Raw genomic sequence first — 23,598 nt, 5'->3', positions numbered from 1 at the left:
TGAAGATTCACACCTTCCAATATATTGTATATTGGACATTGTTTCCTTTTTTAACAGTGTATCTGTTGTTCAGTAGATTGAACTCTGAGGGACGCTGTTGGTCAGTGTGTTGCGGTTTTAGAGCGGATTTGCAGCAGTACCTCCCCCATAATCTCGATATATTGGAGAGAGAGAAAGAGCCGCATGCAGAGCGCATTGTCTGGGTTACAGAGAACACTAAGCACGGAGACACGGAGCTGATGTTATTTTGTACCAGAGACAGAGCTACGGATTGTTGAGTAATTTTACTTGGATTTTTTTTTTACTTCAAAGGAATATAATATCACAGACTTCTTTACGGATTATAATGTCCTTGTTTCATGTTGAAGGGAAAATGTCGGACAGAACAATGACACGGCAAGTACTGTTGTTTATCTCGGTCCTCTCTCTCAGTTCAGTACACGGGCAGGTCAGTTACTCCATTCCCGAGGAAATGGCGAAAGGCTCTTTAGTCGGTAACATAGCGCAGGATCTGGGTTTAGATATAAAAAGACTGATATCAGGTAAAGCTCGTGTTTATACAGGAGACAGCGCAGAGTACATCGAGCTGAATAAAGAAAGGGGAGTTCTCCTCATCAAAGAGAGAATAGACCGTGAAGCGCTCTGTGAACAGACGACGCCTTGCGCTTTACATTTTCAGATTATTCTAGAGAACCCGATGGAATTTTATAGTATTACGGTTGAAATTACAGATATGAATGACAACCCTCCAACCTTTGAAAAGAACGAAATCAAATTCAAAATCAGTGAGTCTGCAGTCAATGGAGCAAAATTCGTGTTAGAGAGAGCAATAGATCTTGACGTCGGTATCAATGGCCTCCAGAGCTATACGTTGAAACCAACTGATAATTTCGCTCTGAAATTGGTTAATCAAGCAGATGGGAATAAGAAGGTTGAGATGGTTTTGCAGAAACCTCTAGATCGAGAGAAGCATGAGGATGTTACTTTAGTGTTGACAGCTGTGGATGGTGGCGAGCCGCGTATGTCAGGGACAATGCAGATACTCATCACCGTACTAGACGCCAATGATAATGCGCCAATTTTTACTCAGGAGTTTTACAAAGCAACTGTAACTGAGAATGACCCAAAAGGTACAGTTATATCTTCAGTCAGCGCATCAGATGCAGATCATGGCTCAAACGGTAAAATTACGTACTCAATTACAAACACGTTAGATTATGTTCGTGGACTTATTGAAGTAAACGAGGACAACGGTGAGATTAGATTGATTGGAAATATTGATTATGAAAAGACACGGAATTTTCAGATCAATTTAAGGGCAAGTGATGACGGAGGACTTACAGATTCATGCAAAGTGGTAGTTGAAGTAGTTGACACCAATGATAATAAGCCTAATATTAACATTATGTCAAAATCAAACGTGATCTCCGAAGATGCCAAAATCGATACAGTCTTAACGATGATCAATGTGCAAGACCCAGACTCTGGTGAAAATGGGAAAGTCCAATGTTCCATCAATGAAAACATTCCATTTGCGATGAAATCCTCGTCGAATAATTTCTTTAGTTTAGTAACTGACAGTGACTTGGATCGAGAGAGAGCCTCCGAGTATAACATCACTGTGACGTGCTCTGATGAGGGAGTGCCCTCGCTCTCCAGCAGCGTCACTCTCACCTTACAGATATCAGATGTGAATGACAACGCGCCTGTCTTTGAGAGGAGCTCATATGAGGCCTATATTATAGAAAACAACACACCGGGGCTCTCTATATTCACAGTGAAAGCCAGAGACGCTGACTGGAACCAGAATGCCCGTGTTTCTTACATACTGGAGGACTCCTCGGTTAACGGAGTGCCCGTCTCCTCATATGTGTCCGTTAGTGCTGATAGTGGAGTCATCCATGCAGTGCGCTCTTTTGACTACGAGCAGATCAAGGATTTCCAGTTCCGCGTAAAAGCGCAGGATGGAGGCTCTCCTCCTCTCAGTAGTAATGTGACTGTGAAAATATTGATCCAGGACCAGAATGACAACACGCCTCAGGTTCTGTATCCAGTCCAGACTAGCAGCTCTCTGGTGGCTGAAATGGTGCCTCGTTCAGCAGATGTGGGCTATCTTGTCACTAAAGTGGTGGCTGTTGATGTGGACTCTGGACAGAATTCCTGGCTCTCGTATAAACTGCAGAAAGCGACAGACAGGGCGCTGTTTGAAGTGAGTTTACAGAATGGAGAAATAAGAACTAATCGCCAAGTCAATGATAAAGATGCTGTGAAACAAAGACTCACTGTTGTAGTGGAGGACAACGGGCAGCCTTCTCGTTCAGCTACAGTCAATGTTAACGTAGCGGTGGCGGACAGCTTCCCTGAAGTGCTCTCGGAGTTCACTGACTTTACGCACGACAAGGATTACAATGACAACCTGACTTTTTACTTAGTCTTGGCTTTGGCTGTAGTCTCATTTCTGTTCATCACATGTTTAGCGGTTATTATATCAGTGAAAATATACAGATGGAGACAGTCTCGCGTCCTCTATCATTCCAATCTCCCGGTTATTCCGTATTATCCACCGCGTTACGCAGACACTTTGGGGACAGGAACTCTACAGCACGTATACAATTACGAGGTGTGCAGGACGACTGACTCCAGAAAGAGTGACTGTAAGTTCGTCAGACCCTGTAGTCAGAACGTACTGATAATGGACCCCAGTTCTACAGGGACGATGCAGCGGATGCAGAGTGAAAATAACATCCTGGATGAACCAGACTCCCCAGCAGAGGTCTGTTATATTTGAATCATTATCTTTTCCCTAACAAAGATTTTCTGTTGTTTATCCATCGCGTGATTTTACCTGTTTGAAACCCCAATATATATCTGCAAGATTTAATGGTCAGACATGCTCTTCATTCCGCTGATATGTGACCATTTCAGCACCATGGTCATGGACAGCTGAAAGAGGCTGTAAATCAGTGGGTGTCTTGTAGTGTGCTATATTAGCATAGTTTAAATTCATACACATCTTACTGTCATGTTGGTTTACATGGTCATTAATACTTAGGCCGATATGTGTTGATATAGAATGATAGTGCTGCATTTGATCCCATGCAGATTTAAACCAGCCCAAATATCTTGTAATAATTTTCGTGTTCTGTAGTTCAGTGAATTTAACTCAGAGGGACGCTGTTGGTCAGTGTGTTGCAGTATTAGAGCACATTTTGCAGCAGTACCTCCCCCATCATCTCCGTACATGAGAGAGAGAAAGAGCCGCACGCAGAGCGCACAGAGAACACGAAGCACCGAGACACCGAGCTGAGATTCTTTTGTTCTGGAGATACGGATTATTAGTAGAACATTTTCTTATTTTCTCGGTTTACACCTGAAGGAAATATACTATTATCATAACTGATTATATGGTGTTTGATGCTTCATGTTGAAGGGAAAATCTCGGACAGAACAATGACACGGCAAGTACTGTTGTTTATCTCGGTCCTCTCTCTCAGTTCAGTACACGGGCAGGTTAGTTACTCCATTCCCGAGGAAATGGCGAAAGGCTCTTTAGTCGGTAACATAGCGCAGGATCTGGGTTTAGATATTAAAAGACTGAAATCAGGTAAAGCTCGTATTTATACAGGAGACAGCGCAGAGTACATCGAGCTGAATAAAGAAAGGGGAGTTCTCCTCATCAAAGAGATAATAGACCGTGAATCACTCTGCGGACAGAGGACGCCTTGTGCACTACATTTTCAGATTATTCTAGAGAACCCGATGGAATTTTACACCATAACTGTTGAAATAACGGATGTTAACGACAATATTCCATCATTTGAAAAGAGTGACGTACAATTTAAAATAAGCGAGTCTGCAGTCAGTGGAGCAAAATTTATATTAGACGGAGCAATGGATCAGGACGTCGGTATCAATGGCCTACAAAGCTATACGTTGAAACCAACCGATAATTTTGCTCTTGAATTGCATAATCAAGCCGATGGCAATAAAAATGTAGAGATGGTTTTAAAGAAACCTCTAGATCGTGAAAGAGAGGAACAAATATCTCTGATATTAACAGCAGCAGATGGAGGAGAGCCTCGGCTATCAGGAACAATGCAGATACTCATCACAGTGCTAGACGCCAATGACAATCCACCCGTTTTTACGCAGCATACATATAAAGCTACCGTTACTGAGCATTCCCCAAAAGGAACACTTGTAACTTCAGTGAGTGCATCAGATGCCGATCATGGATCAAACAGCAAAGTAACCTATTCAGTTCGAAACACTGTAGATGATGTCAGAGAAATGTTTGACGTTGACGAGGACAGTGGCGAGATTAGAGTGATAGGAAATGTTGATTACGAAAAGACACGACGTTTTCAGATCAGCCTGCGGGCAAGTGATGACGGAGGCCTTACAGATTCATGTAAAGTCATAGTTGAAGTAGTTGACACCAATGATAATACGCCTAATATTAACATTATGTCTAAATCAAACGTGATCTCCGAAGATGCTAAAGCAGGTACTGTCGTAACTATGATGAATATTCAAGACCCAGATTCTGGTGATAATGGCAGAGTGCAGTGCTCTATTGACGAAAACATCCCGTTTTCAATGAAATCAACATCGAATAATTTCTTTACTGTAGTAACCGATAGTGACTTGGACCGAGAGAGAGCGTCTGAGTATAACATCAGTGTGACGTGCTCTGATGAGGGAGTGCCCTCGCTCTCCAGCAGCGTCACTCTCACCTTACAGATATCAGATGTGAATGACAACGCGCCTGTCTTTGAGAGGAGCTCATATGAGGCCTACATTATAGAGAACAACACACCGGGCCTCTCTATATTCACAGTGAAAGCCAAAGACGCTGACTGGAACCAGAATGCCCGTGTTTCTTACATACTGGAGGACTCCTCGGTTAACGGAGTGCCCGTCTCCTCATATGTGTCCGTTACTGCTGATAGTGGAGTCATCCATGCAGTGCGCTCTTTTGACTACGAGCAGATCAAGGATTTCCAGTTCCGCGTAAAAGCGCAGGATGGAGGCTCTCCTCCACTCAGTAGCAATGCGACTGTAAAAATAATGATCCAGGACCAGAATGACAACGCGCCTCAGGTTCTGTATCCAGTCCAGACTAGCAGCACTCTGGTGGCTGAAATTGTGCCTCGTTCAGCAGATGTGGGATATCTTGTCACTAAAGTGGTGGCTGTTGATGTGGACTCTGGACAGAATGCCTGGCTCTCGTATAAACTGCAGAAAGCGACAGACAGGGCGCTGTTTGAAGTGGGTTTACAGAATGGAGAAATAAGAACTAATCGCCAAGTCAATGATAAAGATGCTGTGAAACAAAGGCTCACTGTTGTAGTGGAGGACAACGGGCAGCCTTCTCGTTCAGCTACAGTCAATGTTAACGTGGCGGTGGCGGACAGCTTCCCTGAAGTGCTCTCGGAGTTCATTGACTTTACGCACGACAAGGAGTACAATGACAACCTGACTTTTTACTTAGTCTTGGCTTTGGCTGTAGTCTCATTTCTGTTCATCACATGTTTAGTGGTTATTATATCAGTGAAAATATACAGATGGAGACAGTCTCGCGTCCTTTATCATTCCAATCTCCCGGTTATTCCGTATTATCCACCGCGTTACGCAGACACCTTGGGGACAGGAACTTTACAGCACGTGTACAATTACGAGGTGTGCAGGACGACTGACTCCAGAAAGAGTGACTGTAAGTTCGTCAGACCCTGTAGTCAGAACGTACTGATAATGGACCCCAGTTCTACAGGGACGATGCAGCGGATGCAGAGTGAAAATAACATCCTGGATGAAACAGACTCCCCACTAGAGGTCTGTTATATTTGAGTCATTATCCTTCCCTTTAATCTAAGGTTGAACTGCGACATGTACATTTTATATCTGTTTCTTTACGATTTTAGCTGTTTCTAAATCTTGTCTTCATACCTGCGAAGGTTCCATGGTCAGAAATGCTCTGAATTTCACTGATATTTGGCCATTTCAGCACCACGGTCGTGAACAGCGCCGCTCTCCAAAGCGGCTGTATTGCAATAGACCCTGTAACACAGTAAAGAGTGAATTATACAGGGATATCAACTAACCTTTGTAAAGATGACCAAACGTTTTACGTACTAGAAATTCGATTCATAAGTATATACACGTTTTCTGTATCCTACAAAATCCACAGTAATAGCATAGTGCTGGTTATAGTTGCAGAAAGTTGCTTTCTATCCCGAGGATTAGTTTAGCGTAAGGTGTATTTTGTTTATATTTCTTGTCCACATACTACTGGCATCATGGTTTACATTTATCCTACATACATTGGCTGAAATGTGTTTATATAGCCTACATTACTGTGTTGGGTTAAGCTTGATAATGCTGTGTTTATTCCATGGAGATTCATACCTTCCCAAATATGTTGGAAGGTGTTTATTTTTAAGTATATCTGTTGTTCAGTAGATTGAACTCAAAGGGACGCTGTCGGTCAGTGTGTTGTAGTTTTAGAGCGGAAATGCAGCAGTACCTCCCCCATCATCCAGCTATATTAGAGAGAGAAAGAGCCCCATGCAGAGCGCACAGTCCGGGTTACAGAGAACACTAAGCACAGAGACACAGAGCTGAGATTATTTTGTTCCAGAGTGGTGGAGTTTAGCGACATCTTTTTTCTTCACTAAACAGTGAAAACGAATGAAATATCACGACGTTCTTTACGGATTGTAACGTGTTTTTTGTTTGATATGGGAAAGAAAATGTCGGACAGAACAATGACACGGCAAGTACTGTTGTTTATCTCGGTCCTCTCTCTCAGTTCAGTACACGGGCAGGTTAGTTACTCCATTCCCGAGGAAATGGCGAAAGGTTCTTTAGTAGGTAACATAGTGCAGGATTTAGGTTTAGATATTAAAAGACTGAAATCAGGTAAAGCTCGTATTTTTACTGGAGACAGCGCAGAGTACATCGAGCTGAATAAAGAAAGGGGAGTTCTCCTCATCAAAGAGAGAATAGACCGTGAAACTCTCTGCGGAATGACAACGCCTTGTGCATTGCATTTTCAGATAATTCTAGAAAACCCCATGGAATTCTTTCGGGTAACTGTTGAGATTACAGATGTAAACGATAATGCTCCTAGTTTTAAGAAGACCGAGAAACGTTTTGAAATCAGTGAGTCTGCAGTGATTGGCGCTACATTTATGCTGGAGATAGCAATAGATCCTGACGTTGATCTTAACTGTCTCCAGAGCTACACTCTTAATCCCATTGATTTGTTTCATTTAAAACTAAAAAATCAACCCGATGGAAGTAAAAAGGTAGAGATGGTTTTGCAGAAGCCTTTAGATCGGGAGAAACAGGAGCAGCTATCTTTAGTATTAACAGCTATAGACGGAGGCGAACCGCAGCTATCTGGAACAGTGCAGATACATGTTACAGTGTTAGATATAAACGACAATGCACCTGTTTTTACGCAGGAGATTTACAAAGCAACGGTTGTTGAGAATTCACCTAAAGGAGCCTTATTGGCCACTGTTAGCGCCTCTGATGCGGATAAAGGATCTAATAGCATGGTTAGCTATTCTTTCTCCAGCAGTACTGATCTCTTTGAGTTAGACAGCGAAAGTGGTGAATTTAGACTAATCGGTCATGTAGATTATGAAAAGGCAAAATATTATCAAATGTTTATCGAGGCAATGGACGAAGGAGGGCTTTCTGATTCCAGTAAAATAATCATAGATGTTATTGACGTCAATGACAACAGCCCCATTATTATTATAATGTCTAAGTCTAGTTCAATAGCGGAAGACTCTATCTCTAATACAGTTATAGCCATGATCAGCGTTAACGACCCAGATTCTGATAGTAACGGACAGGTACACTGTGGAATAAATGAAAACATTCCATTCACCATTAAATCCATATCCAACGCCTTTTACAGTTTAGTAACAGACAGTGACTTGGACCGAGAGAGAGACTCTGAGTATAACATCAGTGTGACGTGCTCTGATGAGGGAGTGCCCTCGCTCTCCAGCAGCGTCACTCTCACCTTACAGATATCAGATGTGAATGACAACGCGCCCGTCTTTGAGAGGAGCTCATATGAGGCCTACATTATAGAAAACAACACACCGGGCCTCTCTACATTCACAGTGAACGCCAGAGACGCTGACTGGAACCAGAATGCCCGTGTTTCTTACATACTGGAGGACTCCTCGGTTAACGGAGTGCCCGTCTCCTCATATGTGTCCGTTAGTGCTGATAGTGGAGTCATCCATTCAGTGCGCTCTTTTGACTACGAGCAGATCAAGGATTTCCAGTTCCGTGTAAAAGCGCAGGATGGAGGCTCTCCTCCTCTCAGTTCAGTGGTCGCTGTTAGAATATTAGTCCAGGACCAGAACGACAACACGCCTCAGGTTCTGTACCCAGTCCAGACTAGCAGCTCTCTGGTGGCTGAAATGGTGCCTCGTTCAGCAGATGTGGGCTATCTTGTCACTAAAGTGGTGGCTGTTGATGTGGACTCTGGACAGAATGCCTGGCTCTCGTATAAACTGCAGAAAGCGACAGACAGAGCGCTGTTTGAAGTGGGCTTACAGAATGGAGAAATAAGAACTATACGCCAAGTCAATGATAAAGATGTTGTGAAACAAAGGCTCACTGTTGTAGTGGAGGACAACGGGCAGCCCTCTCGTTCAGCTACAGTCAATGTTAACGTTGCGGTGGCGGACAGCTTCCCTGAAGTGCTCTCGGAGTTCACTGACTTTACGCACGACAAGGAGTACAATGACAACCTGACTTTTTACTTAGTCTTGGCTTTGGCTGTAGTCTCATTTCTGTTCGTCACATGTTTAGTGGTTATTATATCAGTGAAAATATACAGATGGAGACAGTCTCGCGTCCTCTATCATTCCAATCTCCCGGTTATTCCGTATTATCCACCGCGTTACGCAGACACTTTGGGGACAGGAACTCTACAGCACGTGTACAATTACGAGGTGTGCAGGACGACTGACTCCAGAAAGAGTGACTGTAAGTTCGTCAGACCCTGTAGCCAGAACGTACTGATAATGGACCCCAGTTCTACAGGGACGATGCAGCGGATGCAGAGTGAAAATAACATCCTGGATGAACCAGACTCCCCACTAGAGGTCTGTTATATTTGAATCATTATCTTTTCCCTAAAAAATATACGTCGTGTGATTTTAAACTGTTTGAAATCAGATATGGACTTGCAAGTTTTACGGTCAGACATACTCTTCATTCCGCTGATATGTGACCATTTCAGCACCATGGTCATGGACAGCTGAAAGAGGCTGTAAATCAGTGGGTATCTTGTAGTTTGCTATATTATCATAGTTTAAATTCATACACATCTTACTGTCATGTTGGTTTACATGGTCATTAATACTTAGGCCGATATGTGTTGATATAGAATGATAGTGCTGCATTTGATCCCATGCAGATTTAAACCAACCCAAATATCTTGTAATAATTTTCGTGTTCTGTAGTTCAGTGAATTTAACTCAGAGGGACGCTGTTGGTCAGTGTGTTACAGTTTTAGAGCACATTTGCAGCAGTACCTCCCCCATCATCTCCGTACATGAGAGAGAGAAAGAGCCGCACGCAGAGCGCACAGTCCGGGTTACAGAGAACACTAAGCACCGAGACACCGAGCTGAGATTCTTTCGTTCTGGAGATACGGATTATTGGTAGAACATTTTGTTATTTTCTCGGTTTACATTTGAAGGAAATATACTATTATCATAACTGATTATATGGTGTTTGTTGTGTCATGGTGAAGGGAAAATGTCGGACAGAACAATGACACGGCAAGTACTGTTGTTTATCTCGGTCCTCTCTCTCAGTTCAGTACACGGGCAGGTCAGTTACTCCATTCCCGAGGAAATGGCGAAAGGCTCTTTAGTCGGTAACATAGGGCAGGATCTGGGTTTAGATATAAAAAGATTGATATCAGGTAAAGCTCGTGTTTATACTGGAGACAGCGCAGAGTACATCGAGCTGAATAAAGAAAGGGGAGTTCTCCTCATCAAAGAGAGAATAGACCGTGAATCACTCTGCGGACAGACGACGCCTTGCGCTTTACATTTTCAGATTATTCTAGAGAACCCGATGGAATTTTTTAGTATTACGGTTGAAATAACAGATATTAATGATAATGCGCCCAGTTTCGAAAAAAATGAAATGAAATTCAAAATCAGTGAGTCTGCTGTGACAGGGGCTAAATTCTTATTAGAGAGGGCGATGGATTCTGATGTTGGCGTTAACGGCCTACAGAGCTATTCCCTTACGCAAACCGACCATTTTGCCATAAAACTAAAAGATCAGCCAGATGGAGGGAAAATGGTTGAAATGGTTCTACAGAAGCCTCTCGATCGAGAAAAAGAGGAGGAAATTTCCCTTGTATTAACAGCTACTGATGGAGGCGATTATCAGATGTCTGGGACTGCACAGATCCATATCACTGTGCTGGACGCCAACGACAATGCCCCTGTCTTTACACAGCCAATATACAAGGCTACCATTACTGAGAATGCCCCTAAAGGATCAGTTGTAGCTGCAGTAAGCGCATTTGACGCTGATAAAGGCGCACATTCTAAGATAACATATTCAATTTCAAACACAATTGCTGATGTGCGAGACATTTTTGAAATAAATGAATTCGACGGACATTTGAAAGTAAAAGAAAATGTTGATTATGAAAAGGCCCGTCACTATCAGATACATGTTCAGGCCAGTGATGACGGTGGGCTGACTGATTCGTGTAAAATAATTCTTGACGTCATTGATATAAATGACAACAAACCAGCTATTAATATTATGTCCAAGACTAATGTCATAACAGAAGATTCTATACCCGGTACTGTAGTAACTATGATTAATGTACAAGACCCAGACTCAGGTGAAAATGGTCAAGTTCAGTGTTCGATAAACGACAATATTCCATTTACAATTAAATCAACGACGAATAATTTCTTTACTTTAGTAACAGACAGTGACTTGGATCGAGAGAGAGCCTCCGAGTATAACATCAGTGTGACGTGCTCTGATGAGGGAGTGCCCTCGCTCTCCAGCAGCGTCACTCTCACCTTACAGATATCAGATGTGAATGACAACGCGCCTGTCTTTGAGAGGAGCTCATATGAGGCCTACATTATAGAGAACAACACACCGGGCCTCTCTATATTCACAGTGAAAGCCAGAGACGCTGACTGGAACCAGAATGCCCGTGTTTCTTACATACTGGAGGACTCCTCGGTTAACGGAGTGCCCGTCTCCTCATATGTGTCCGTTAGTGCTGATAGTGGAGTCATCCATTCAGTGCGCTCTTTTGACTACGAGCAGATCAAGGATTTCCAGTTCCGTGTAAAAGCGCAGGATGGAGGCTCTCCTCCTCTCAGTAGCAATGTGACTGTGAAAATAATGATCCAGGACCAGAATGACAACACGCCTCAGGTTCTGTATCCAGTCCAGACTAGCAGCTCTCTGGTGGCTGAAATGGTGCCTCGTTCAGCAGATGTGGGATATCTTGTCACTAAAGTGGTGGCTGTTGATGTGGACTCTGGACAGAATGCCTGGCTCTCGTATAAACTGCAGAAAGCGACAGACAGGGCGCTGTTTGAAGTGGGTTTACAGAATGGAGAAATAAGAACTATACGCCAAGTCACTGATAAAGATGCTGTGAAACAAAGGCTCACTGTTGTAGTGGAGGACAACGGGCAGCCCTCTCGTTCAGCTACAGTCAATGTTAACGTGGCGGTGGCCGACAGCTTCCCTGAAGTGCTCTCGGAGTTCACTGACTTTACGCACGACAAAGACTACAATGACAACCTGACTTTTTACTTAGTCTTGGCTTTAGCTGTAGTCTCCTTTCTCTTTATCGTATCCATCATAGCCATACTGTCAGTGAAATGCTACAGATGGAGACGCGAGCAAATGTTTTACAAATCTAATGGGAATCTCCCAGTTATTCCATACTACCCGCCCCTTTACGCAGACGTAGGAGGCACAGGGACTATGAGACAGGTGTATAATTACGATGTGTCTGGAACGACTGACTCCAGAAAGAGTGATATGAAATACGTCAGACCTTACAGTCAGAGCATCATTAGTCTGGACGGAACACAGACACTCCCCCATGCTCAGAGGGACAAACGGATCAATGACGATTCAGACAGTCAGGTGAGCATGAAAAATCGTCTCTCATACCCTCAGAATAATTATGACGTCACCGTTTTTGGTGTCATGACCTTATTCTGATACTACCTTATTCTTATTTTAACGTTAACCATAGTTATTTTGCAAGTGTTGCCTATGTTTTCTTTTGTCCAACACTGAAAGGTTGGCTTCACTCTTGAATTTCTGAAAGGTGTTTCCTATGGCCTTTACCTCTGACTGATTTGTGATTTCACACCATGCGTAATGGCCCAATTGTAACCATCAGCTATATACTTTAAGCCAAATAACCATCAGTTGATGTGTTGTTCTTCACAGCTCATTTATAAAGGAAAATCGTCATTGTCATCATACCTTGCGTATAGTGTGTTTTACTGCAAGATATTGGGGTTTGGATATGCTTAGGTTTTACGCATGGTTGGAGAGCACAAGTGTTTTCAATATTCTGTGTGTAGTTTACACGTATGAACTCAGAGGGCCGCTGTTGGTCAGTGTGTTGCAGTTTTGGAGCAGTTTTGCAGCAGTTCCTCCCCCATCATGTAATATTAGAGAGAGAAAGAGCCGCACGCAGAGCGCACAGTCCGAGTTACAGAGAACACTAAGCACCGAGACACCGTACTGAGCTTCTTTTGTTCTCGATTTTTGGGCACTGAAACAAATGGAATATTACTGATTTCTTAACGGATTATAACATAAGGTGTTTTATATCCCAGAGAAAATGTCGGACAGAACAATGACACGGCAAGTACTGTTGTTTATCTCGGTCCTCTCTCTCAGTTCAGTACACGGGCAGGTCAGTTACTCCATTCCCGAGGAAATGGCGAAAGGCTCTTTAGTCGGTAACATAGCGCAGGATCTGGGTTTAGATATAAAAAGATTGATATCAGGTAAAGCTCGTGTTTATACAGGAGACAGCGCAGAGTACATCGAGCTGAATAAAGAAAGGGGAGTTCTCCTCATCAAAGAGAGAATAGACCGTGAAGCGCTTTGTGAACAGACGACGCCTTGTGCACTGCATTTCCAAATTACTTTAGAAAACCCGATGGAATTATACCCGGTAACTGTAGAGATTACAGATATAAACGACAACGTTCCCACTTTTCAAAAGACTGAGCGACGTTTGGAAATCAGCGAGTCAGCTGTGACTGGATCGAAATTTATGTTAGAGAAAGCAGTGGATCCAGACATTGGTTTAAATGGCCTCCAAAGCTACTCACTGAAACACGCTGATCATTTTGTTCTGAAATTGCATAGTCAGGCAGACGGGAGTAAAAAGGTTGAGATGGTTTTACAGAAACCTCTAGACCGAGAGAAACAGGAGCATATGTCTCTGTTGTTGACTGCTCTGGATGGAGGGGAGCCTCTGCTATCAGGGACAATGCAGATACACGTCACAGTGCTGGATGCAAACGACAATGCGCCCGTTTTTACCAAACCAGTGTATAAGGCAACAATAAGTGAGAATTCACAAAAAGGAACGTTTGTCACGACAGTTAGTGCGTCTGATGCAGATAAAGGCACAAATGGAGAAGTGTCTTACGTGATTGCAAATAGCATGAACCGTCTTTCAACGTTATTCCACATTAATGAAGATGGTCATTTGATATTAGATGGACAAGTTGATTATGAAAAATTCAGAAGTTATCAGATTGATATAGAAGCCATAGATAATGGTGGTCTCTCGGACTCAAGTAAAATAATAATTGATGTCAGTGACGTAAATGACAATAGTCCTCTAATCAATTTGATTTCCAAATCCGGTATAATACCAGAGGATTCCCGTCCTAACACAGTAATAGCTATGATGAGCGTAAACGACCCTGATTCTGAGAGTAATGGTAAAGTTAACTGTGGCATAAATGAGAACATCCCTTTCACCATTACATCTACATCTAATGGATTCTATAGTCTAGTAACTGATAGTGGCTTGGACCGAGAGAGAGCCTCTGAGTATAACATCAGTGTGACGTGCTCTGATGAGGGAGTGCCCTCGCTCTCCAGCAGCGTCACTCTCACCTTACAGATATCAGATGTGAATGACAACGCGCCTGTCTTTGAGAGGAGCTCATATGAGGACTACATTATAGAAAACAACACACCGGGCATCTCTATATTCACAGTGAAAGCCAGAGACGCTGACTGGAACCAGAATGCCCGTGTTTCTTACATACTGGAGGACTCCTCGGTTAACGGAGTGCCTGTCTCATCATATGTGTCCGTTACTGCTGATAGTGGAGTCATCCATGCAGTGCGCTCTTTTGACTACGAGCAGATCAAGGATTTCCAGTTCCGCGTAAAAGCGCAGGATGGAGGCTCTCCTCCTCTCAGTAGCAATGTGACTGTGAAAATAATGATCCAGGACCAGAATGACAACACGCCTCAGGTTCTGTATCCAGTCCAGACTAGCAGCTCTCTGGTGGCTGAAATGGTGCCTCGTTCAGCAGATGTGGGATTTCTTGTCACTAAAGTGGTGGCTGTTGATGTGGACTCTGGACAGAATGCCTGGCTCTCGTATAAACTGCAGAAAGCGACAGACAGGGCTCTGTTTGAAGTGGGTTTACAGAATGGTGAAATAAGAACTGTACGCCAAGTCACTGATAAAGATGTTGTGAAACAAAGGCTCACTGTTGTAGTGGAGGACAACGGGCAGCCCTCTCGTTCAGCTACAGTCAATGTTAACGTGGCGGTGGCGGACAGCTTCCCTGAAGTGCTCTCGGAGTTCACTGACTTTACGCACGACAAGGAGTACAATGACAACCTGACTTTTTACTTAGTCTTGGCTTTGGCTGTTGTCTCATTTCTGTTCATCACATGTTTAGTGGTTATTATATCAGTGAAAATATACAGATGGAGACAGTCTCGCGTCCTCTATCATTCCAGTCTCCCGGTTATTCCGTATTATCCACCGCGTTACGCAGACACTTTGGGGACAGGAACTCTACAGCACGTGTACAATTACGAGGTGTGCAGGACGACTGACTCCAGAAAGAGTGACTGTAAGTTCGTCAGACCCTGTAGTCAGAACGTACTGATAATGGACCCCAGTTCTACAGGGACGATTCAGCGGATGCAGAGTGAACAGAACATCCTGGATGAATCAGACTCTCCACTAGAGGTCTGTTATATTTGAATCATTCCTTTTCTTCAAAAATATATATTTGTATGGGTAGTGCATTTAACTGTGTAACATCAAGTCTTTAAATTTGGAAACTTTCCATGTTCAGAAATTCGACACATTTTTCCCAATTTGGTCATTTCAGGCTTTTTCACAGAGGACCTGTAACGGAATGAAGGGTGAATCATCGTTGTCAAGATCGTGATGACTTTTTGCATAAATAAATACATCCATAAGTCTATATCAGTATTTGCATGGAAAGCACACTACCATACGTCAGATTTTAGAAATGTGTGTTCTGTCGTGATGTAGGCTATGTTAAGGCAACGTGTGTCTTGTTTGAGATTACTTGTCAACATCCTGTGGCATCTACGTTTACAATTGTCCTAAATGTGTTGATATATTTTATGTTGTGTATAGCATGGTAGAGCTAATATTTTTCCTTTGGAAACTTAAACCTTCCCAAATATGTTGGAATGTGTTTATTTTTTAAGTGTCTGTTGTTCAGTATATTGAACTCAGAGGGACGCTGTTGGTCAGTGTTTTGCAGTTTTAGAGCGGATTTGCAGCAGTACCTCCCCCATCATCCAGCTATATTAGAGAGAGAAAGAGCAGTATGCAGAGCGCACGTTCCGGGTTACAGAGAACACTAAGCACCGAGACACAGAGCTGCGATTCCTTTGTTCCGTGGGTACGGATTATTGACAGAATTTTTTATTTATTTTCCTCATATAAATTTGAAGGAAGTTAGCAAATTACTGAACGGATTCTATGGTGTTTGTTGTGTCATGGCGCAGGGGGAAATTTCGGGCAGAACAATGACACGGCAAGTACTGTTGTTTATCTCGGTCCTCTCTCTCAGTTCAGTACACGGGCAGGTAAATTACTCCATTACCGAGGAAATGGCGAAAGGCTCTTTAGTTGGTAACATAGCGCAGGATTTGGGTTTAGATATCAAACGATTGAAATCAGGTAAAGCTCGAATACACGTTGGAAATAGCGCAGAATACATCGAGTTGAATAAAGACAGGGGAGTTCTTCTTATCAAAGAGATAATAGACCGTGAAGCGCTATGCAGACAGACAACGCCTTGCGCACTGCATTTTCAAATTATTCTGGAGAATCCAATAGAATTTTATCGCGTCACAATTGAGATTATTGATATCAATGATAATGCGCCTGTTTTCCAAAAAGATTCAATGAAATTCGAAATAAGTGAGTCAGCTGTGACTGGAGCTAAATTTGTTCTGGAGAGAGCTTTTGATTCTGATATAGGAGCAAATGGACTCCAAAGCTACTCCCTTAATCCAACTGATAATTTCAGTCTAAAATTACATGGTCAAACTGATGGTAGCAAAAAGGTAGAGATGGTTTTACAGAAGCCTTTAGATCGAGAGAAACAGGAGCAGATGTCTTTAGTGTTAACTGCCCTCGATGGAGGAGACCCTCAGATGTCTGGAACAGTGCAGATTCATGTCAATGTGTTGGATGCAAACGACAATGCTCCGGTTTTTACGCAGGCAGTATATACGGCGAGTGTTGTAGAGAACTCACAGAAGGGTACTTTATTAACTACAGTTAGAGCCACCGACATAGATCATGGATCAAATGGTTTAGTCACATATTCTATATCAAGCAGCACATTTGGTATTTTGGACCTATTCGAAATAGACGAGAGTAATGGCGAAGTGCGTTTGATGGGCAAGGTCGACTATGAAAGCGATAAACATTATCAGATTGATGTAGAAGCAAAAGATAAAGGAGGTCTTTCTGATTCCAGTAAATTAGTTGTCGACATTGTGGACGTCAACGACAACAGCCCTTTGATTGATATGATGTCCACTTCTAAATCGATACCAGAAAATTCCCCTTCTCAGACAGTCATAGCTGTAATGAGTGTCCATGACCCAGATTCTGAAAATAACGGAGTGGTGAATTGTGTTTTAACGCAAACTATGCCCTTTACCATTAAATCTACATCCACTGGCTTCTATAGTCTAGTAACTGACAGTGACTTGGATCGAGAAAGAGCATTTGAATATAACATCATTGTGATGTGCTCTGATGAGGGAGTGCCCTCGCTCTCCAGCAGCGTCACTCTCACCTTACAGATATCAGATGTGAATGACAACGCGCCTGTCTTTGAGAGGAGCTCATATGAGGGCTACATTATAGAAAACAACACACCGGTCATCTCTATATTCACAGTGAAAGCCAGAGACGCTGACTGGAACCAGAATGCCCGTGTTTCTTACATACTGGAGGACTCATCGGTTAACGGAGTGCCCGTCGCCTCATATGTGTCCGTTAGTGCTGATAGTGGAGTCGTACAGTCAGTTCGCTCTTTTGACTACGAGCAGATCAAGGATTTCCAGTTCCGCGTAAAAGCGCAGGATGGAGGCTCTCCTCCACTCAGTAGCAATGTGACTGTGAAAATAATGATCCAGGACCAGAATGACAACACGCCTCAGGTTCTGTATCCAGTCCAGACTAGCAGCTCTCTGGTGGCTGAAATGGTTCCTCGTTCAGCAGATGTGGGATATCTTGTCACTAAAGTGGTGGCTGTTGATGTGGACTCTGGACAGAATGCCTGGCTCTCGTATAAACTGCAGAAAGCGACAGACAGGGCTCTGTTTGAAGTGGGTTTACAGAATGGAGAAATTAGAACTATACGCCAGGTCACTGATAAAGATGCTGTGAAACAAAGGCTCACTGTTGTAGTGGAGGACAACGGGCAGCCTTCTCGTTCAGCTACAGTCAATATTAACGTGGCTGTGGCGGACAGCTTCCCCGAAGTGCTCTCGGAGTTCACTGACTTTACGCACGACAAGGAGTACAATGACAACCTTACTTTTTACTTAGTCTTGGCTTTAGCTGTAGTCTCCTTTCTCTTTATCGTATCCATCATTGCCATACTGTCAGTGAAATGCTACAGATGGAGACGCGAGCAAATGTTTTACAAATCCAATGGGAATCTCCCAGTTATTCCATACTACCCGCCCCTTTACGCAGACGTAGGAGGCACAGGGACTCTGAGACAGGTGTATAATTACGATGTGTCTGGAACGACTGACTCCAGAAAGAGTGATATGAAATACGTCAGACCTGACAGTCAGAGCATCATTAGTCTGGACGGAACACAGACACTCCCCCACGCTCAGAGGGACAAACGGATCAATGACGATGGGGAAAACCAGGTGAGAACAAAGTGGCTACATCATCAGCATATAGGTTTTCGTTGTCAAGAGCTGTAGTTTGGGTTATAAATCTCGTTCGATTTCAAAGCAAGGTTATACATTTCATGTGCTGTTACCATTTCATCCGTTTTTTCTTTGCCTATTAAAACAAGACAGTATCAAACAAAACGCATGGTATTGGGTTTTTGACGTTTGTAGTGGTTTGGACATTTCACATTTGATCATTTCATTTCTGCCTCATAAATAGAATCTCAAACATTGACAATTTATGGTAACCTAATATTTGTGCAGATATTTGTGCAATATCTATTCAGGGCTCTAAGGGCCGCTGTTGGTTAGTGTCAGTATATATACGTCTCAGATAGTAGACCCTCCCTCTCTTCTTTGCGTCACAAGCTGCGCAGAGGACTCAACTTCTGTATCATCAGAACTAGTCTCCTAAAAGAGCCCACACAATCGTTGGGACGTGTTGGTGACGCACGCATTATTGTGGAGCCATTCGTTTTTGTATTGTTTTTTTCTCTCAGGCTGAGTAGTCTGAAGATGGACGATCTTTGTTGTCATGGCGCAGGGCGGACCAGCTCGCGGATATGGACATGGAATACATGGGTCATGCTGTTTGTCTGTCTCTGTGGTGCAAGGGTAGCGCGCGCCCAGGTCCGTTATTCCATCCCGGAGGAGATGGCGAAGGGCTCACTCGTGGGGAATATCGTACAGGATCTGGGTTTGGATGTAAAAAAGTTGAATTCTGGTCGAGCGCGGATCTTTACTGAGGACAGCAGTGAGTGCATCGGTCTGAATGTTGATAAAGGAACGCTTGTGGTGAAAGAAAGGATAGACAGAGAGGAGCTGTGCGGCCAAGCATCTCCCTGCTCTCTGCATTTTCAGATCATCGTTGAAAATCCGATGGAGCTCTATCGAATTGATGTGGAAATATTAGATATTAACGACAATGCCCCTGCTTTTGCTAAAAAGGAAATGAATTTCCAAATAAGTGAATCTGCGGCTCCTGGGACTCGCTTTTCACTCGACGGTGCAAAAGATCCCGATGTGGCTCTAAATACTCTCCAAACATACCAACTAAATCCTACGGATCATTTTCAATTGAAACCCCTATCTCGCTCTGATGGAACGAAATACGTGGAAATGGTTCTGCAGAGCGCACTTGATAGAGAAAAACAGGAAGAGCATAAACTAATATTAACTGCTTATGATGGCGGGACCCCCCAGAAATCTGGCTCTGTCAAAATCAATGTTATTGTCTTAGATGCAAACGACAATGCCCCTGTATTTGGCCAGTCACTGTATAGGGTGGTCGTGTCAGAAAATGCGTCAAAGGGAACGATTGTCTTGACAGTGAGCGCCACTGATGCAGACCAGGAAACAAATGGAGAGGTGATGTATTCATTTTCTCAAAATACAGAGGGTGCTTCAGTTCTATTCAATATAGACGCCCATACTGGTGAGATTACCATAAGTGGTCTGTTAGATTTCGAACAATGTAGGCATTATGAACTAGATGTAGGGGCGACAGACAACGGGGGGTTAACAGATACTAGTAAAGTGCTTATTGAAATTACTGACGTGAACGACAATGCACCCGTGATTAGCATAATTTCATTCTCCAACCCTATTCCCGAGGACTCTGCCCCGGAGACGGTCATAGCCTTGCTCAATATCAAAGATTCAGACTCAGGTAAAAACGGTCAGGTGAAGTGTTCTATTAGTCCAGATTTACCTTTCCGCATAAAGTCATCCTCTTCCAATTTCTACAGTTTAGTGTCAGACCAGGCTTTGGACCGTGAAACTGTGTCTGAATATGACATAACAATAACAGCCACAGATGAAGGGTCGCCATCTTTTTCCACGAATAAGACAGTAACACTGAAAATATCAGATGTGAATGACAACGCCCCCCTGTTTACACGACAATCATACACAGCTTTCGTTATTGAGAATAATTTACCTGGAATGTCGATATTTTCAGTCAAGGCCAGCGACAAAGACTTTGGCAACAACGCGCGTATTTCATATTTGCTTGGTGATAATCAAGTGAATGGAGTGTCAGCGTCTGCGTTCATTTCAGTAAATGCAGAGAGTGGGGATATTTTTGCTGTGCGTTCTTTCGACTTTGAGCAAATAAAAGAGTTCCAAATTCGCGTAAAAGCGCAAGATGGAGGCTCCCCTCCTCTCAGTAGCAATGTGACGTTGAAAATAATGATTCAGGACCAGAACGACAACGCGCCGCAGGTTCTGTACCCAGTGCAGACTAGTAACTCTCTGGTGTCTGAAATGGTGCCTCGTTCAGCAGATGTGGGCTATCTTGTCACTAAAGTGGTGGCTGTTGATGTGGACTCTGGACAGAATGCCTGGCTCTCGTATAAACTGCAGAAAGCGACAGACAGGGCGCTGTTTGAAGTGGGCTTACAGAATGGAGAAATAAGAACTATTTGCCAAGTCAATGATAAAGATGCTGTGAAACAAAGGCTCACTGTTGTAGTGGAGGACAACGGGCAGCCCTCTCGTTCAGCTACAGTCAATGTTAACGTGGCGGTGGCGGACAGCTTCCCTGAAGTGCTCTCGGAGTTCACTGACTTTACGCACGACAAGGAGTACAATGACAACCTAACTTTTTACTTAGTCTTGGCTTTAGCTGTAGTCTCATTTCTCTTTATCGTATCCATCATTGCCATACTGTCAGTGAAATGCTACAGATGGAGACGGGAGCAAATGTTTTACAAATCCAATGGGAATCTCCCAGTTATTCCCTGTTACCCGCCCCTTTACGCAGACGTAGGAGGCACAGGAACTCTGAGACAGGTGTATAATTACGATATGTGTGGAACGACTGACTCCAGACAGAGTGATATGAAATACGTCAGACCTTACAGTCAGAGCATCATTAGTCTGGACGGAACACATACACTCCCCCAAGCACAGAGAGACAAACTGATCATTGATGATTCAGACAATCAGGTAAGCATGCATTATCGACTGTAACCTATATAATTACATTGTAACAATCTAAAACAAGTAATTAGGCCTTACATAGCAAATACTTACCAATTTGACACTCACCTTCTTTGTCTTGGCTTTAGCAGTGGTACATGCTATGTATCTGTCATCAAGCAATCACATTCCGATATACTAATTCTGGAATAATGCCTATGTAATTAAAATAGGTTATAGTGTTGCCAAAGACTGCCCTGTGAAACACAGCAGCGAACCTGTATGAAATCATCTTATGGAATGGATTCAGGGACAAAGAGAGCAGTGCTGCTGAAGGCTATAGAGAAACACAAAGGAAGGGCTGGGCTGGACTAGACGAGACTGGACTGGGCTGGACTGGGCTGGACTAGACGAGACTGGACTGGGCTGGGCTGGGCTAGACTGGACTGGGCTGGACTGGGCTGGGCTGGACTAGCCGAGACTGGGCTGGACTGGGCTGGACTAGACGAGACTGGACTGGACTGGGCTGGACTAGACGAGACTGGACTGGGCTGGGCTGGACTAGACGAGACTGGGCTGGACTGGACTGGGCTGGACTAGACGAGACTGGACTGGACTAGACGGGACTGGGCTGGACTAGACGGGGCTGGGCTGGACTGGACTAGACGGGACTGGGCTGGACTGGACGAGGCTGGGCTGGGCAGGACTAGACGAGACTGGGCTGGACTAGACGGGACTGGGCTGGGCTGGGCTGGACTGGGCTGGTCTGGGCTGGACGAGACAAGACTGGACTGGACTGGACTAGGGCCTGCAGAGGGTTTTTTCTCTCTCACACACACACTGCACTATTTTTAACACCGACCTAAATTCCTGTCTCTCACACGCTGCTGTTACTGTATGTTCCTGACTTTGAACCATGTACATACATAGAGCAAGAGATGAGAGAGAGAGAGGAGAGGAGAGGATATTGAGGAGTGGTAGAGAGGAATCGGACTGAAAGAGGTGGGAAATGTTTTGGAGAGAAGGATGAGGGTGGGGAGAGGCAGTAGCAGGGAGCCAGAGAGAGGGAGGGTGTGGGGGAGGGGAAGAGATGTGTTGTAGCTGGCCTCATCCACCGTTCATGCGCAGCAACACTGCGTTAGTGATGCACGGCAGCCATTTTGCACCACAAGCTGCAGTGTTTGCAGAGAAATAGGCTCCTCATCACCTCTAAGGTAGAAAGGGATGGATAAACAACTATAAATAGTTGAGTGTGGATATAAATGAGGCAGGGCTCGATACAGGGAAAGATAGAAACAGGGAAAGATAGATGCAGGGAAAGATAGATGCAGGGAAAAATAGATGCAGGGAAAAATAGAGGGAGGGAGAAAGAAAATGACAGTATATGACATCCAGCTTAAAATATAAGAGCAAACTGTTTTTGTGCTGAAAGGAGAGAGAGAGTGATAAAGATACAGAGAGAGAAAGTTTAGTAGACTACTGTGTTGAAAGGAGAGAGACAGAGGGATATATTGAGTAAACTACTGTGTTGAAAGGAGAGAGACAGAGACAGAGGAGTAAACTACTGTGCTGAAAGGAGAGAGACAGAGACAGAGGAGTAAACTACTGTGTTGAAAGGAGAGAGACAGAGACAGAGGAGTAAACTACTGTGCTGAAAGGAGAGTGAGAGACAGAGGGACAGATGAGTAAACTACTGTGTTGAAAGGAGAGAGACAGAGAGACATATGAGTAAACTACTGTGCTGAAAGGAGAGAGACAGAGACAGAGGAGTAAACTACTGTGATGAAAGGAGAGTGAGAGACAGAGGGACAGATGAGTAAACTACTGTGTTGAAAGGAGAGAGACAGAGAGACATATGAGTAAACTACTGTGTTGAAAGGAGAGGGACAGATGAGTAAACTACTGTGTTGAAAAGAGAGAGACAGAGAGACATATGAGTAAACTACTGTGTTGAAAGGAGAGAGAGATGAGTAAACTACTGTGTTGAAAGGAGAGGGACAGATTAGTAAACTACTGTGTTGAAAGGAGAGAGACAGAGGGACAGATGAGTAAACTACTGTGTTGAAAGGAGAGAGACAGAGAGACATATGAGTACACTACTGTGTTGAAAGGAGAGAGACAGAGACAGAGGAGTAAACTACTGTGCTGAAA

General features: G+C 43.7%; 4 protein-coding genes across 10 annotated transcripts in view; all 4 read left to right on the top strand.

Moving 5' to 3' along the window:
• The first annotated feature begins 373 nt into the window (after window positions 1-373).
• Window positions 374-23,598, top strand: part of LOC139391237 (protocadherin gamma-C5-like) — a 76,646-nt gene continuing 53,421 nt past the window's right edge. For 2 of the 7 annotated variants that reach the window (XM_071138879.1, XM_071138878.1), the window contains exon 1: window positions 374-2,773. In XM_071138879.1, coding sequence (XP_070994980.1) covers window positions 374-2,773 — 2,400 coding nt within the window. Of the gene's footprint in view, window positions 2,774-6,752; window positions 9,141-12,755; window positions 15,302-19,041; window positions 21,475-23,598 lie in introns of those variants that run through there. The other 5 variants (XM_071138882.1, XM_071138881.1, XM_071138883.1 and 2 more) reach the window with 4 other exon arrangements.
• LOC139390455 (protocadherin beta-16-like) lies at window positions 3,436-5,850 on the top strand. Its single transcript, XM_071137583.1, has one exon. It carries the CDS (start codon window positions 3,451-3,453, stop codon window positions 5,848-5,850), a length of 2,400 nt encoding a protein of 799 aa, XP_070993684.1. The 5' UTR covers window positions 3,436-3,450.
• LOC139390454 (protocadherin beta-16-like) lies at window positions 9,725-12,270 on the top strand. Its single transcript, XM_071137582.1, has one exon. It carries the CDS (start codon window positions 9,799-9,801, stop codon window positions 12,268-12,270), a length of 2,472 nt encoding a protein of 823 aa, XP_070993683.1. The 5' UTR covers window positions 9,725-9,798.
• Window positions 15,958-19,034, top strand: LOC139390453 (protocadherin beta-16-like). Its single transcript, XM_071137581.1, has 2 exons — window positions 15,958-18,498; window positions 19,026-19,034. Exons 1-2 carry the CDS (start codon window positions 16,090-16,092, stop codon window positions 19,032-19,034), a joined length of 2,418 nt encoding a protein of 805 aa, XP_070993682.1. The 5' UTR covers window positions 15,958-16,089.

This window comes from Oncorhynchus clarkii, chromosome 31 (genome assembly GCF_045791955.1).
Source record: "Oncorhynchus clarkii lewisi isolate Uvic-CL-2024 chromosome 31, UVic_Ocla_1.0, whole genome shotgun sequence".
In the NCBI taxonomy this organism is placed as follows: Eukaryota; Metazoa; Chordata; class Actinopteri; order Salmoniformes; family Salmonidae; genus Oncorhynchus; species Oncorhynchus clarkii.
This window is presented reverse-complemented; position numbering and strand designations above follow the sequence as displayed.

Excerpts from the sequence above, each read along its gene's own strand:
- LOC139390455 (XM_071137583.1), top strand. The coding sequence starts at position 3,451 with ATGACACGGCAAGTACTGTTGTTTATCTCGGTCCTCTCTCTCAGTTCA.
- LOC139390454 (XM_071137582.1), top strand. The coding sequence starts at position 9,799 with ATGTCGGACAGAACAATGACACGGCAAGTACTGTTGTTTATCTCGGTC.
- LOC139390453 (XM_071137581.1), top strand. The coding sequence starts at position 16,090 with ATGGCGCAGGGGGAAATTTCGGGCAGAACAATGACACGGCAAGTACTG.